The following is a 15,232-nucleotide window of genomic DNA, read 5'->3' as shown; positions in this document are numbered from 1 at the left end:
CTTCGTCCCAGAGCTAGTAACCGAACTCTTGGTTTGAACCATTAAGCTTTACTTCACTTGCTAGGGCTTTTTTTGGCATGGCTACGAAATCTTTCCCAAGGCATTTCTACCCACTTTTCGCCAACAACGTAATAAACGGCAAAAAAAGCACACACACACACATTTGATAGCAGAAAAAGGCGGCCTGGTTGAGAGTTGCTATTCCTATTGTTATAATTAATATTATTTGGATTAGCAGTAATCTTAGAATTATCTTCGTACTAAGCTATTATTAATGTTGCATACCCTTCGTATTCACTATTCTTAGGTTTTATGGGTAGTGACGCCGCTGTTTGTGTCTGACTGGAATAAATTAATAAAAAAAAGGCTGATGCCGAAAACTGGGAAATTCGGCTGCCACGTCGGATTAAATTGGCGAATCGGACATCTATGCCGCAGTAATACAATACACAGACGCGACCCGGTCTGTGCTCTCGGAGTTGTCTTCAATGTGTAAATTTTGCCTAATTAGTGGTCGTGCCCACGGGATAATTGTCCGCACCAAAAATCTCGGACTTGTCGGACATTTCTTGGTTTTTGACGTGTGTGTGCAGGTGGAAATTGTGGGGGATGATGCTAAAAATTTTGAATGACACATCCGTGCCTCAGGGACATCCCCAGATTTCACGTTATCATGGTACATTCGTATATAAAATTGATCATGTACAGGGGAGCGATATGGTTAAGAACGTCGCTATCGAGGCAGAGACTGGAATGGGTATGATTCCTGATTGCAGGGTTAAGCCTGAAATGGTTTCAAGTAAATTACATAATCGGTGAAATAAGCGATATTAGATGTTTAGTGGGAAGGCATTCTAATGGATTTATGAAAGTCTAATTGTATGAATACAATTAACCCGTTCCAAAAGACACCATTCTAGTTTAGATCAAGAACAGGGAAATCCATTTCTTATATACTATCTAAAATTGAACTGTAGAATGAGGTAAAGAAATTTGGAACCGATGACGTCTCCTATCCAATGGTAGAGACGCAATCACATGCATCCAGGAACACTGGAGAGATCCTTTCAACCATCTCATCTATCTTATCCATCTTTTCCATAGCTCTGGCTAAGGGTCTATAGTCATGTTGCATTATCATGTTGCATTATTTCATCAGAGAGACATTTTATCCAAACATCAAAATTTTTGAGGAAATAGAGTATATTATGCAAGTCACGTTATAGAAGAGCTACTTGAAGAATCTAACATGTGCAACGTGATAATCGATAACCATATCATGTCACTATTCAACTATATCATCGAATTTGATATATATGTTTGTCTATGAATGTTAAATTGACGAACAACACTGATCAGGAGGACTCAGCCGGGGCAAGGGAGAATTTTACCTACAAGAATTGAAGTTGGATACAGATGTAGCCATAAAATGTATTATTTATTGGCTAGAACTCCCTTTTCTAGGTCGTAAAGGAGGACTGCGAAATTCCTAAAACCCATCCCTGAATAGTGTTTAATATATCTGATTTTAAGATGAGAAATATTTTTAGGGATTTTATTGGGAGTTCAATATAACGGGAAGACTAACAAAGTGAAGTCAATTAGATTATTTTGTAGATTACGCAAACTTTGTGTAAAAAAACTCAATTTGGCATTGAAGTTTAAAGATTGAATAATACTCCACACATTTTATAGGGCGGATATACAAGTACACTGATACAAAGATGACGTATCTGGAAAATACTTCAAAGGGGCTTGCTTATGCACATCTACCTTGTGTACTCAAAAAGGAGTCATTAAGTACACAGAATAAAAGTTGGACAACATTTACAAAAAGGGGGAAAATTCGATTCTAAGCAAGTTAGCTTAGCAAAGGGGTTTCTTCTGTGAAGAGGAAAGAATCTGGCAAGATTAAAACTTGATAGTTTATTAGCCGATAGTCGACTGAATTAGCCGCCACGCATTGAACATCATCCAGCCTGCTTCTTATAGGAGGTTATATGTCTATTATCTAGTCGAGTATACATCACCGTTTTAGCCATTAACCGTTCCAAAATTTAAGTAGATAAAACAACCATGGGGGCTATTACCCTTTCGTTACAAGATTGAGCACATCATGATATTTGTGGGCCCTAGTCCGTATTCCTAATTCAGACCATTGAGGGTATTTCTGGGTATTACCTCATTTCTGCAACCTTCGTTGATTTATACAGGTGGAAATTACACAAGCAGCAAAAACGGATTGATTTATAATTGCTCGACGTCTTCTGCTTCTTCTCCGGAGGGTCCTGTCCATTGAATAACGGCCTTTATTGTATTAAGCCTTCCAGAATATATTCTATGGACAGGAGAGCTTTTAATTGCTCCAATCAAGTAATTTTGAATAATTTGATTATCTAAATTATACTATATTGCAGGTAGATTCTGCCGCCTATATTTCTTTTTGGTGCATAAAAAAGTTCGCAGCCACACTTTATCACAGTGTTTCACGTGAAACACCTAATTACACATTTTAGGCTGTTTCATCTGTAGGATAATAAAAAAACAGCAATTACAAGATACCAGAATGTCTTGCCCAAATAACCTCAAAGTCCTCTGATACGTAACCCGGAAAAGTGTGTATTCTTGAAGGTTCCACAATTTTTACGGCGGTGAACTAAGGAAGACTTGTTTTAACGGTAGGTATTTATCGCTAGAAGCTTATTTTAATTTTTGGAAAATGAGATGTCCCTAACCGAACCGAGATGAACCACAGGTTAAGATCTATCTTGTGCAAGGAGCCTCTAACGGTATTTCCTCTTTGGATTGATTATGTAGTGTTAGGTGTGGTCGCCGCCCTAGCCGTTATAGGTCTCTCACTTCCTTACCGATGAATTGGGACATCATTAACGTTAAATATTGACACTTTCATCAACAATTCTCTCTGAAACGAACTCCCTGACCCGATTCCCCACCACAGGGAAGCAAAATGACCCGAGGCGACTTCAATCCTATCCAAGCCAGACCGTTTCCAATAGTTCTTATCGTGGCTAATGATGCACTAAAGATGTCATTTTTTACTTGTCTCATCGTTAGTGGCCACTTAAAAAAAAACAGCCACACCTTTTTCGCAAGCGTTTTCGCAAGCGTTTTTCGCGAGTACTTTCACAGTTTGGACCCACATTAACTAAAAATGAGGTCCACAGTCCCGAAATGACGAAGCACAAACAAATCTGCTCTCACCCGAACCGAAGTTCAGCCTTAATAGGTGTCTTTCTCTACATTCTTACATCCATGTAAGGATTATTTTTTTGCAGGCATCGTATTGTGACTAAGTTTATGTATGTCCTAACGTTCATTTGCCCCAGGCTTCTCTTGGTACGTTTACTCTATTTCACGTGGAAAGTGTGATGAATGAAATTTTTGTAAAATGATATATAATCAGCTAGATCCCTTATTCATGTCTTCAATTTATTCTGATAGTTTATAACCATTATAGAATTAACAATAAGCTTAACCTTAAAATGTCTGGAACAGAATCCGTTAGTTTATTAGGACAAGGTGCCGGTTTCGGTGTCTTAGTCGGTGTAGGTGCCGTCTTTGCTGGTGGTATGATCTTAACCACCAAGTTATTGCAAAAATACTTACACGAAAATGCCAACTCCACTGAAACTTTCTCTGTTGCAAACAGAAGTGTTGGTGTATGTATATCAATTATTTAAGTTGTGGCACAATTCACATTAATGCGTTGCGGTACCTGAACCGGAGATGATTTTTTCTCGCAGGAATCGTTCTTATTGCAAAATAGTGCATTCTATGAATTGCAGCCAATTAGAATAATTTTGACAGAGTTACTAACATCACTTTAGACCTTCCTTTCAGCTTCTGCTGTCTATTCCTCATGGTCTTGGGCCACTGAATTATTGTGGGTGTCCACAATGGTTTACAGTTATGGTATTCAAGCTTCATACTACTACGGTGCTGGTTTAGCTGTTCAAATCGCTGTGATGTCCATGATTGGTATTCACGCTAAGAAGAAGATTCCTAACGCCCACACTTTCTTGGAAATTGTCGAATTAAGATACGGAAGAGCCAACCATCTTCTTTACTTGTTCCTTGGTTTAGCGAACAACTTGCTTTCTTGTTCTTCTATGATTCTTGGTGCTTCTGGTGCCATCTCAATTATTGCTGGTAACTTACATCCTGTCGCCAGTACTATGCTTATTCCATTTGGTGTTTTACTTTATACTGTCATTGGTGGTTTAAAGGCTACCTTCTTGACTGATTTCGTCCACACCTTAATTTTGCTTTTAATTTTGTGTTACCTTAACACCTCTGTTCTTTCTTCCGAACAAATTGGTGGATTAGATGGTTTATACAATTTATTAGTTGAAGCTGATGGTAAGAGATACATCGAAGGTAACTACAATGGTTCTATCTTAACCGGTAAGTCCCAGGGTGCTTTATTCTTCGGTTTGATTTTAACTTGTGGTAACTTCGGTTTGACTGTCTTGGACTCTTCTTTCTGGCAAAAGACTTTCTCCGCCAGTCCAAGAGCTACCGTCCCAGCTTATTTGATTGCATCTTTCTTCATCTTTGCTAACGTCTGGCCATTGGGTTCTATCATTGGTAGTGCTTCTATTGTCTTGGACGGTACTCCAGGCTGGCCAACATACCCAAGAGCTTTGACCACATATGAAATTGAATCTGGTTTCGTTTTACCTTACGTCTTGAAGCAAATTTTAGGAAACGGTGGTGTTGGTGCTCTTCTTTTAATTATTTACTTGGCTGTCACATCTACTGTTAGTGCTCAAATGATTTCTGTCAGTAGTATTCTTTCCTTTGACATCTACAAGAAGTACATCAACCCAGCTGCTGAAAACAAGCAAATGATCAGAGTTTCTCACTTTGGTGTTGTTTTCTTTGGAATCTTCTGTGCTGGATTCTCGGTTATGTTGTACTACGTCGGTGTTAACATGACATGGTACGGTTACTTCTACCCATTAATCATCTGTCCTGGTGTCATTCCTTTGATTCTCACCATTACTTGGGATAGACAGACTGCTTTGGCTCAATTTATTGCTCCTATTACTGGTCTTATTCTCGGTATCACTGTCTGGTTGACTACTGCTTATCACTACTACGGTGAAGTGACCATCTTGAGTACTGGTGGTCAATTGCCAGCTTTATTCGGTTCCTTGACTGCTTTGTTACTTCCAGGTATTGTTTCTATCATCATCAGTTTTGCTCACCCATCTAAGTTCGACTGGTCTCAATTACAACAAGCCAACCTTATTATTGCTCAAGATGGAGACTCTACCAACTCAGATTCGTCCAGTAAGACTGATGCCGAAAGCGACCAAGTTAACCAAGAGAAGCAAGACTTCACCACTACTGTTAACGAAACTGGTTCAAAGGAGGATGCTGGCGTCGTTGTCGAGAACTACGACCCCGAAAAGACCGAGCAAACTGGAAAGACTGATCAATTGAGTGAAAAGGAACTTGACTTCTGGATTAAGGTGTCTACTGGTGCAGCTATCTTTGTCCTTTTGGTTACGTGGGTCCTCTGGCCATTGCCATTATACAGAAACTGGATTTACACGAGATCTTACTTCAAGGGTTACGTTACTGTTTCCCTCATCTGGCTTTACTCTGCCCTCATTGTTGTTGGTCTTGTACCTCTCTACGCTGGTAGAAAATCCATTGCCAAGGTTGCAAGTGGAGTGTACCACGAATACATCAAGAGAGACCGTAAATTCTAAATCCAACTTAGATGTTCCAGTTTCTAGATTCAGTTCTTCCCTATTCAAATAATTAATATATTCCTTCTCACATAAACTAATTAGCTCTAAGGATCTATTCTCAATATATATTTGGTGTATAATAATATTCTGGTGATGTTTTCTAGCGCAAAGCTCCTAAATAGTAGTTTAGATGTTTTTGATTGTGATAGACTCTAACTTCACGACTTGCAAGACTGCAATAATTTCGATATGATGAAGCCACGGCGGCAAACGTTGACTTCGTTTGAATAAATAAATACCACTATGGAAAGGAAATGTTCTTTACTTATGGCTTATTATTTATGCGACTACTTCAAAACTTGATTGCAGAATTACAATACATGTCAAAAGCGACATACACAAGGTACATGATATGATTGGCTACTATCGTGGGTACTTAAAGAGGATTGATATCTTTCTAGATGACATGAAACCATACTATTGGGCGAGCTTTCTGAAAATCTACAAATATTTGCATAATATGGATACTTTATCCGAAAGCTTTCACAATATGGGGACATTTATAATGCTTGGGTTATCTACAAGAGCTGCTTCAATTCATTCTACCTAGGTGCTAATACTGAGCGACTGGCTGTGTGAATCAAATAAACCAAATACGAGAAATCAAAGAGTATTCTGCATCTTCAATTAATCTCCGTTGTTGCATAAATTGCGTTAACAGGTCCATATCTTCTTTAGCTTTCTTTACTTTGCTAGACAGCCACAATTGATAATTTAATTTTGCCTGATATACATCAGTTTATACATCAGTTTCTATAGTGGTTTGTTTAGTAAAACACACCCACACTGCGATTTCTTCCGCAAGCGCCTCAAAAATTATATACTTTTCTTGTATGGCTATTGGCAATATGTATGTATGACAATTATTGTTTCTTTGTAAAATTAAATTTCTATCCACTTAGTACCCTTTCCCCTGACTTCTAAAGGCATAGTTGCAAAATTTTCTCGCTGGTAAAGCCATGGAACATTCTGCCGCATTTCCGTTTTGGGAATTAGAGCATGAAATTGCAAGCCCCACGGATGAAATAAGGAATATGGAGCCATTACGTATGAGAGAACAAGAAGCACAGCCACCTAGTAGATCCTATAAACGCACTAATACTATATATAGATTCACATTTTCTCTCCGGTATCTTACAAAGGATTCTTAGAAATCAATTTCTAATCTGAATATCCTTAAACGTAGTAATAGGCTGTGCGGCTTTAGCTTAACCTTCACCAGTTTAACAATGGACCCTACCCCGCCTAAACATGAAGATGCAAAAGACCGTGCTGAACAGTCACATACAATAGAAGATGAAAAGCTTCCCAGTTACATCCCCAATCCAAATATCTCCATAGGGCCTGAGAAGATCATCGATAACCCCCCACAATACTCCACTAGAAGTAATGTTGACAATGGCCAGGGATGGAGGTTCATGATCTGTAACAAGACCTTTAGTGATGACCTAGTTGCATTTGTTTCTGAGGATTCTATAGAAATGTTTAACACTTTCAAGGAACGAACTAAAGGTGATCCTCTTAGTCCTGCTGCAATACATGCCAGGGAACAACAGTCCAAGGGTCTTGGAGTACCATTGCTAAAAGTAAAACTGCACAATTTCCATGTCAATAAGTTCTTAACTATTCAAATATACTTCATAGATAAGGAAAAGATCAATTCACGAGGCTTCAAGGAGAAAGAGGACCTCTATGACTTCTGCATTATAACGAAGTACATGCACGTTGAATACACAACATATGTGCTAAAGTTTACCCCTGATCCAATTGATAGAAGCCAAGATTTTGAAATTGTCATATTCGTTCATTCAGTTTTACCAGTAAACGATTATATTTACAAGAATGATAGATATCGGTGGATACAAGAGAGCGCCACTTGGGGAAAACGCCACAACTATACAAACCTCCTCTTACAGCCAGATCAACACGCTTTGACAGATAACTGGAATCGAGAGACTTACAAATTAGATAAACAAATTGACCCCAAGAATCCCTTGATTGGTGGATACTTGAAGAAGGTCTTTTCAACAAGTTCGAGGAAAAGGAGCAAGGAATACTACTCATCTATTCAATTAGGGGTTTTAGAGCAGAACGAAGAGGATTATATTTTTGGCTCTTATCGTCATAGGGCACAATATATCACGGGAGATAACTACACTCCAAATGATGGCACTGTCGATTATGAGAGTATCAATTCGGTCAACTTGGATGCTCTTACCAGGCTATGTATGGCCATCTTATTCAAACGGAGAGAGGATATTATAGAGGCAGCCGCAAGTACGTATGTTGCATAGATTTATAAGACAGTGTATATCTTCACCGAGGAGGTTTATCCCCTGTTTAACTCACTGTTGTAAAAACACAATTAAAGCCGATTTTTGGCATCTAATCCTTGTACCAAACTTGTGCCGTTCGTTTGTGCCAATTGCCCTTTTTGGATCTAAGTTGAGACGTTATCGCAACCTCGCCTCGCTTACATGCGGCAGATAATACTTCAACTAAAGTGCATTTCATTACCGAGGATAAAAAATATTAATGGTAAATAAAGCCATCATTGTGCCGTGCATGAGGTCTTGGCAAATGTACAAGTCCACAACGTCAAAGAAGCTTTGCAGCTTTTTTGGTTTACATCATTGCAATAACTTAGCAAAATAAACATCACCCATTTGTTAAAATGAGTGCCCAAGATAACAAGGAAGTTGACGAGGAAACCAAGAATGGTGAAGAATTACCTAACTACACCCCGAACCTGTCATTCCAGAAAAGAGTTCACAGAACCCACCTCAATATTCGTCGTCTAGGAAAGTTACAAGGAAATTCATAATTGCCAACAATAAATTTGATGAGAACCTACTTGTATTCATTTCAAGGGATTCCGCTGAATTGTATAGGACGTTCAAAAAGAGAGATGGTGATCCACTGAATCCGGCTGTGGTAGCAGCAAGAAGACACAATCAAAAGGAGAAGATGTACCTTTGCTTAGAGTGCTTCTGCACAGCTTTAGTTTGAAGAAGTATCTTACCATTTATAAATATGACATAGACAAGGAGAAGCTTATTTCAGATGGCTTTGATGATGAAAAGGACGTTTATGAATACTGTGAGATCACGAAAAAGGTTCATATTAACCACATTACGTTTGAAAAGAAATTTACTCCTCTTAGGAACGACAGAAGTCAAGATTTTGAACTTGTCGTCTTCGTGCATTCCGTTTTACCTTTATGTGACTATGTGCATAATGGACAAAGACATCGATGGGTCCAAGAGAAGCATAGCAGTGGGAAACTAAATGACTACACGCATGTCCTCTTATCTCCAGAGAAGCATTCATTAACAGATAATTGGGATAAGGCGACTAACAAAATCGAAAAACTGGTTGACCCCGACAACCCATTGATTGGTGGCTACTTAAAGAGAGCCTTTTCGATAGGTTCGACAAGAGTTAAGGATGAATATTACTCTGCAAACAAGTTAGGCATCTTGGACCATAAGGATGATCACCTTCTTGAATACTTACAACGTTTCTCGAGGTATACAATGGAAGACGTCCTCGACGATCAGCCGGTCAGTATTGAAATTGACTCTGTTAGCCTGGAAGCTCTCACCAGATTGTGCATCGCTTCGTTGCTTAAACGAGAAGAAGACATCCTAAATAATAACTTTAATACGAAGGTTGCTTACACCAACTATTGATCGCCTTATGTCAGAGAGCCGTCAATATACAAGTGGTAGAGCAGCAGATATTTACAAAGTGTAGCAGTTAATTTTTGAACTATAACTTAATGTACTTTGCACACATTTCCTTACCACTAACTATGTAATAAATGAATTACTTAATGAAACTTAGACTAATGTAGGATAACCAAATTCCTTCAAATTACAATAATTTTTCCTGTTCTTTGCAAGAAATTGATTTTATATCCACAATGAATATTCATGAAAACCAATATAACGTTCCATGGTAAACAAGAGCCTCAAAGCCTCAACAGCCTTTAAATGGTACCTTTCCTCCTCGACCTACCTCTTGCCGCATTGAGAAGTGGCCCTGGATTTTTTGCACCATAATAATACATCAAAAAGCGCAAAGTCGAATGATAAATTCATGATAAGCACAATGTAGTTCAGACATATAGAAATATACGATAGTTCAGAATTCTTGGACTGACTCTGGCTGAATTTATATACTCAATAAGCAGAAGATGTCGTAGATTTTGCAACTTCAATTCTTTATGATTAATATTTGTGAAGATCTACATTAAAAGAAGAAGATGAGCCAGAGCCAACACGATGAAAAAGGTAGAGTGGAAATGGAAAAGAAAAGACTGCCTGCCAACGTAGAAGAGTTAGGTGACAAAACAGATATAACCGACGCCCCAGATAATGCACATCAGGAAGCCACCTCCGAGCAAAGTGAACTGAGTTGGAGGTTCACTATCTGCAACAAGAAGTTCGGCGAGGATTTACTTGTCTTCATATCACCAGAGTCTGCTGATTTGCACAAATCTCTTAAGACCAAGACAGTTGATCCACCGTCACCTGAAATGATCCATGCACGGGAAGTGCAATCTACCAAGAAGGGTGTACCTTTGCTTAAAGTCATTCTGCACAACTACGTAAAGAAGTTTGTGTCTATTAAGAAATGCTATATTAACGACGAAGAAGTCAGATCTCGGGGATTCGACGAAGAGAAGGATATGTATGACTTTTGCGTAGTGAAAAAGCAAGTCCGTATCAACTACTCTACGTATTTAATGAAGTTCACTCCTGATCCAAATGATAGAAGTGGAGACTTTGAAGTTGTGGTATTTGCTCATGGTGTTCTACCAATTATTGATTATGTTTATAAAAAGGAAAGACATCGCTGGGTCCAAGAGAAGCATGATTATGGGAAGTTACATGACTACACACATATACTTTTGCTGTCCGAGCAGCATTCTTTGACAGACAATTGGAATAAGAAAACGAACAAATTAGACAAGCTGATTGACCCCAACAACCCGTTGATCGGTGGGCACTTCCAAAGGGTTTTCTCATTAGGTTCGAGGAAGATTAAAGATGAATACTACTCTTCTACCAGATTTGGCACTTTGGAACAAGTGCGCGATGATTCCGTATATGGAACCTTTCAAGCTCAGTGGAGGTATTATTCAAATTATAGTCCACGGCGTGACTTCACCACAATGGAGGAGAGCATTGACTCAGTTAACTTGGACGCAGTTTCCCAGTTATGCGTTTCACTATTATTCAAGCGTGAAGAAGACGTTGTAACGAATACATCAGGTCTAATGTAAATGACTCCATTAATTGGAGCCAATGATTTCGGTTATACCACAGATGTGATAGCATTGGTTTGGCTTGAGGAAACTTTGGTCAAACAAGTGCTATAACAACACTTAACAAGCAGCTAACCACTGTATACAGACATCACCACTGAACTTCCAAGTTAGAATTCGATGTCCTTGCCGTTTGATGTTCCGTAGTGTTGTATTAGCGGAAACTCATCAATCTGAAAGGGCAAGTCCTTGGAGAATAGTACACAGAGAATAGTACACGGTCCACTAGAAAACACTACGTAACAAGCACAACAGACAGAAGAATCTTTGACGTCCTATATAGCTCCACCAGCATTATCCATCCGATAAATGTTATTGAATAGTCTCTTGTGACTACCTTGTCATTTTTACTAATGTGCCTTAACCTATAACGCCCACCCCATCAATATCGGGTTTCTGTTTATTCGTACGCCGAAAACACAGACATAACCGTCAAACCAGAAAAAGAACAAGAGGAGCCACCTAATTATGCCACTAGTGATGAAAATAATGCTATAACTAAACTAAATACTAATGTTAAATTAGGTATTTTTAATTGATGTATATATAATAAAGCAACCTATGAATTCAGTGTCTTTTGTGAAGCTCTTATTTAATTGATATATAAAGAAATCATCCACTATGTTTTAATATTTCTATATACTTTATCGTAGATCAAACTTCATGAACATTATATTAAATAATAATCGAATCGAATCTAAACATAGCATATTAATAGAATCATGGTATCAATCATTATATTTATAAAACTGGTAGCGCCTCTAATTTTCAACATTTCGAAATATCAAATTTTGAAGAACTCCAATTGTCTTCGATAACTTCTTATCACAACTTTTTGTCTTAAATGCTTAGAAGGTCACTAGTCGGCACGATTAGGCAAATACAGCTACGCACAATGTCTACTGCTGCGCCAACTTCCAGCTCTTCGGCTGCTACAATTATAAATTCGTCCGACACTCCGGGCCCCATTGAAGAAACAATTGTTGAAAAGTTGGTGCAAAACCTTAAGCCTTCGTACTTGAAAATAGCCAACGACTCACAGAAACACGCTCACCATGCTGGTATAAGAGGAGCGACTAACGTGACGGAGTCACATTTCAGAATTGAGGTGGTAAGTAACGCATTCGAGGGGAAGAACATGCCTACAAGACATAGATTGATCTACGGTTTGTTGGACGATGAGTTGAAGAACAAAGGAGTACATGCTTTACAAATGAAAACAAAAACCGAAAGCGAGATTAAGAAATAATGATGAAAGCCACGAGAGATAGTAAGTGATATTGAAAAAAGTCTCTCAAAAACTGTGTTCTTCCGACCCAAAAGCCATGATTAGTAAGACTAAACCAATAAAGCATCCTTGTACATAGAGAGCTTGATTCAGAATATTAGAGATGCCATCAGTATTGTATATGATGCATAGTTCATTTCATTCATTCGTTTTTTATATTGATATATTAGTGCGATATGTATTGCAAAGCAAATGTAACGTCATCGAATTGCGATTCGTTGGCTATGAGCGAGTCTTCATTGGCACTCAAAGCTGCATGATTAAGATGATTCCAGGTCGTGGCGTCTCCGTACAACATGGCCGGAGCTTTGGTATGTTGGCCCCCTTCTTTGGTGCATCTGGTACATTTATAGGTATCATGGGTATCACACTCCGTGCCTGCTTGGAATTTAAACAATTGTCTTAAGTTATCTGCACTGAATAACCGTTCCACATCTTCTTTCTCGTCAACAACGCAACTTGATAAGGATAATTTCATAGATTGACGTTGGAAAATCTTTTCTTCGATGCTTCCTGTAGAAATGAATCTGTAAATAAAACAATCCTTCTTTTGTCCGTCTCTCCATACTCTGGCAAGAGCCTGTTGATCGGAAGCTGGATTCCAATCAGGATCAATTAAGATCAATCTATTCGCACCTATAAGATTAATACCACATCCTCCAGCCTTTGATGAAAGAAGGAAAACGAATTCCTTACCTTCTGGGTCGTTAAATTTGTCTACCAACTTTTGTCTTTTGTTAATATTCAATGTTCCATCAAGTCTCAAGCATCCGTACTTCTTGCTACGGCACATCCTCTCAATCAAGTCCAAAGTTTGAGTGTAGTTTGAAATCAAAACGATCTTATCATTAGTTTGCGTGTTGATTTGATGTAAGAATCTCTCCAAGATCATAAATTTTCCACTATACCATGTTTGGACTTCTCTGTTTCTGCCTCCACTTCCTATGGAAGAGCAATAGTCATCAGGGATCAAGCGCTCACATCCTTCCAAGTCATCTGGTAAAGTTAACAAGTCAGGGTGATTGCATAGTTTCTTCAACAATCCAATTGCTTTCAAAGGCTGGGAACCAGATCCTTTCAACATTTTCTTAATTTCAGGTGATGTGATCGAATAATCATAAAGTGCTTGCTGCATTGGTGACAATCCTGTGAATACAACATATTCATACTTCACAGGAAGATATTTAGATAAAATATCATTGGTTCTTCTGATAATGAACTTGGAAACAAGTTGCGATAATTCTGCCAACTTCAGATCTCCGACTTCTCTTTCTTTGTCTGAGGCAAAAGAGTCTCTTCCCTTTAAAATTGGATTCTCGAAGTTCTTCCTGAAGTCCATTCTGGTACCTAAATAACCAGGATTAGCAAAGTTCAAGAGTGAAAAGTATTCAGATAAATCGTTTTGAATAGGCGTTCCCGAAAGGATAACTCTCCTATCGCACCTTAGAGCGTTCAAGGCTGTAAATGTCAAGGAGTCACCATTCTTCAACCTATGGCCTTCATCTGCTAACATCAAGCCAACCTCAGTTCCTGCCAATTTGTCAACGTTTCTTCTCAAGGTTTCGTATGAAATAATTAATACTGGCCTGACTATGTTTCTTCCTACCGCCGTAGACCATTGTTGTAGTGCCAAGCCAAGGTCACTAGATTTTGTACTTTTACCATCGACTGCAAGTGGCGTCAATACGCCTTCCCCTAACCACTTCACTATTTCGTTTGCCCAATTCCTCACAAGGGAAGAAGGACACACGATTATGCACTTTTCAATAGTACGTTTACCTCTTGGGCTTTGCTTCAATAGGGTCCACATTAACGCAATGCATTGTAAAGTCTTTCCTAATCCCATTTCATCTGCCATTATACAACCCTTTGCTCTTGGATCAATTAATCCTGCTGTACATCTGTATAAGAACTTCACACCAGCGATCTGATGCGGACGTAAAATCTTGGCTAGTCGTGGGTCTATTACTACGGGTACATCAGGGTACTTCAACAATGCCTCTTTGGGATTGGTCACTATACCCAAGATTTCTGCTAATGACTTGTGTGTCTTCCTTTTCTTTAAGGGAGGTAATTCCGGCTGATTCTCTTTATCTTCGTCTTGATCCTCTGGAGAAGGTGACTTTTCATCTGGTAAATCTTCAACTTTCGGTATGGTATCCACAGTAGGATCGTATAATACAATAGCAAATTCACTCATTGGATCGTGTAATGCTCTTGGGGGTAGAATGGGGACCTTTTTGGTACCCAAAGGAGGAGGAGGACCTCGATTAGCGAATTGCTCCCTTTTGACATTATCCCTGGAAAATGGCACACTGAAGTGTTTCCTGAACTTGGTTTCATTAGAGACAATCGCTCCTCCCAGCAACACGGCTCTCGGAAGTAATGCTCCAAACTTCTTTGCTCGTATCACGTCTCCATCTTCATTAATCGCGTAATCTTCTTCTGCATTGGAACCATCATCCATAACTGAGTAATTTTTCACCTTTTTACGTGCTGACCGTATGGGAATTCCCCGAATGGACGAAGAACCGCCTCCCACTGGGTCGACATGATCTGACCGGTTTGCAAACGGTACTTTGAAAGGTCTTGCCAATCGCGTAGTAGAGTCTGTGACGCGAGGAGGACGCTTTTCTTTTGGTACTCCAGCACCAGAGCCCAAAGGCGTAGTGAATTCCTTAAGAGGTTTCCGTACAGCCATGGCTTGAGATGTATATTACAGCTTCTACTATCCAGTATATGAACAATATAAATCTATAAAAATATATATAGTATTTACTGCACGATAAAGAACTTAGAACTAACAGTATCACGGTATTAAAGAATACA

The 15,232-nt window shown here is 38.9% G+C and overlaps 6 protein-coding genes across 6 annotated transcripts; 5 read left to right on the top strand and 1 right to left on the bottom strand. All coding sequences in view use genetic code 12, as the record gives it.

The window, feature by feature from the left end:
• Window positions 1–3,479: 3,479 nt before the first annotated feature.
• On the top strand, window positions 3,480–5,833 carry RJT20DRAFT_155643 (sodium:solute symporter family protein). Its single transcript, XM_064919111.1, has 2 exons — window positions 3,480–3,680; window positions 3,849–5,833. The coding sequence occupies exons 1-2, from the start codon at window positions 3,504–3,506 to the stop codon at window positions 5,739–5,741; spliced, it is 2,070 nt and encodes a 689-aa protein (XP_064773495.1). The 5' UTR covers window positions 3,480–3,503; the 3' UTR covers window positions 5,742–5,833.
• A 1,179-nt stretch (window positions 5,834–7,012) lies between these two features.
• RJT20DRAFT_147983 (uncharacterized protein) lies at window positions 7,013–8,077 on the top strand (the record flags this gene model as incomplete). The annotated part of the gene is made up of 1 exon (XM_064918956.1): window positions 7,013–8,077. One exon carries the CDS (start codon window positions 7,013–7,015, stop codon window positions 8,075–8,077), a length of 1,065 nt encoding a protein of 354 aa, XP_064773494.1.
• A 380-nt stretch (window positions 8,078–8,457) lies between these two features.
• RJT20DRAFT_141303 (uncharacterized protein) lies at window positions 8,458–9,696 on the top strand (the record flags this gene model as incomplete). The annotated part of the gene is made up of 3 exons (XM_064918632.1): window positions 8,458–8,534; window positions 8,585–8,752; window positions 8,788–9,696. The coding sequence occupies 3 exons, from the start codon at window positions 8,458–8,460 to the stop codon at window positions 9,473–9,475; spliced, it is 933 nt and encodes a 310-aa protein (XP_064773493.1). The 3' UTR covers window positions 9,476–9,696.
• A 214-nt stretch (window positions 9,697–9,910) lies between these two features.
• RJT20DRAFT_46856 (uncharacterized protein) lies at window positions 9,911–11,327 on the top strand. Its single transcript, XM_064920267.1, has one exon. It carries the CDS (start codon window positions 10,051–10,053, stop codon window positions 11,071–11,073), a length of 1,023 nt encoding a protein of 340 aa, XP_064773492.1. The 5' UTR covers window positions 9,911–10,050; the 3' UTR covers window positions 11,074–11,327.
• A 683-nt stretch (window positions 11,328–12,010) lies between these two features.
• Window positions 12,011–12,364, top strand: RJT20DRAFT_97106 (uncharacterized protein; the record flags this gene model as incomplete). Its single annotated transcript, XM_064921660.1, has 1 exon — window positions 12,011–12,364. One exon carries the CDS (start codon window positions 12,011–12,013, stop codon window positions 12,362–12,364), a length of 354 nt encoding a protein of 117 aa, XP_064773491.1.
• A 102-nt stretch (window positions 12,365–12,466) lies between these two features.
• Window positions 12,467–15,187, bottom strand: RAD54 (DNA-dependent ATPase). Its single transcript, XM_064920266.1, has one exon. It carries the CDS (start codon window positions 15,102–15,104, stop codon window positions 12,570–12,572), a length of 2,535 nt encoding a protein of 844 aa, XP_064773490.1. The 5' UTR covers window positions 15,105–15,187; the 3' UTR covers window positions 12,467–12,569.
• Window positions 15,188–15,232: the final 45 nt, after the last annotated feature.

This window comes from Scheffersomyces xylosifermentans, assembly GCF_036884685.1.
Source record: "Scheffersomyces xylosifermentans strain CBS 12540 chromosome Unknown RJT20scaffold_5, whole genome shotgun sequence".
In the NCBI taxonomy this organism is placed as follows: domain Eukaryota; kingdom Fungi; phylum Ascomycota; class Pichiomycetes; order Serinales; family Debaryomycetaceae; genus Scheffersomyces; species Scheffersomyces xylosifermentans.
Note: the sequence above shows the minus strand (reverse complement) of the source record. Positions and strands in the feature narration are given on the sequence as shown.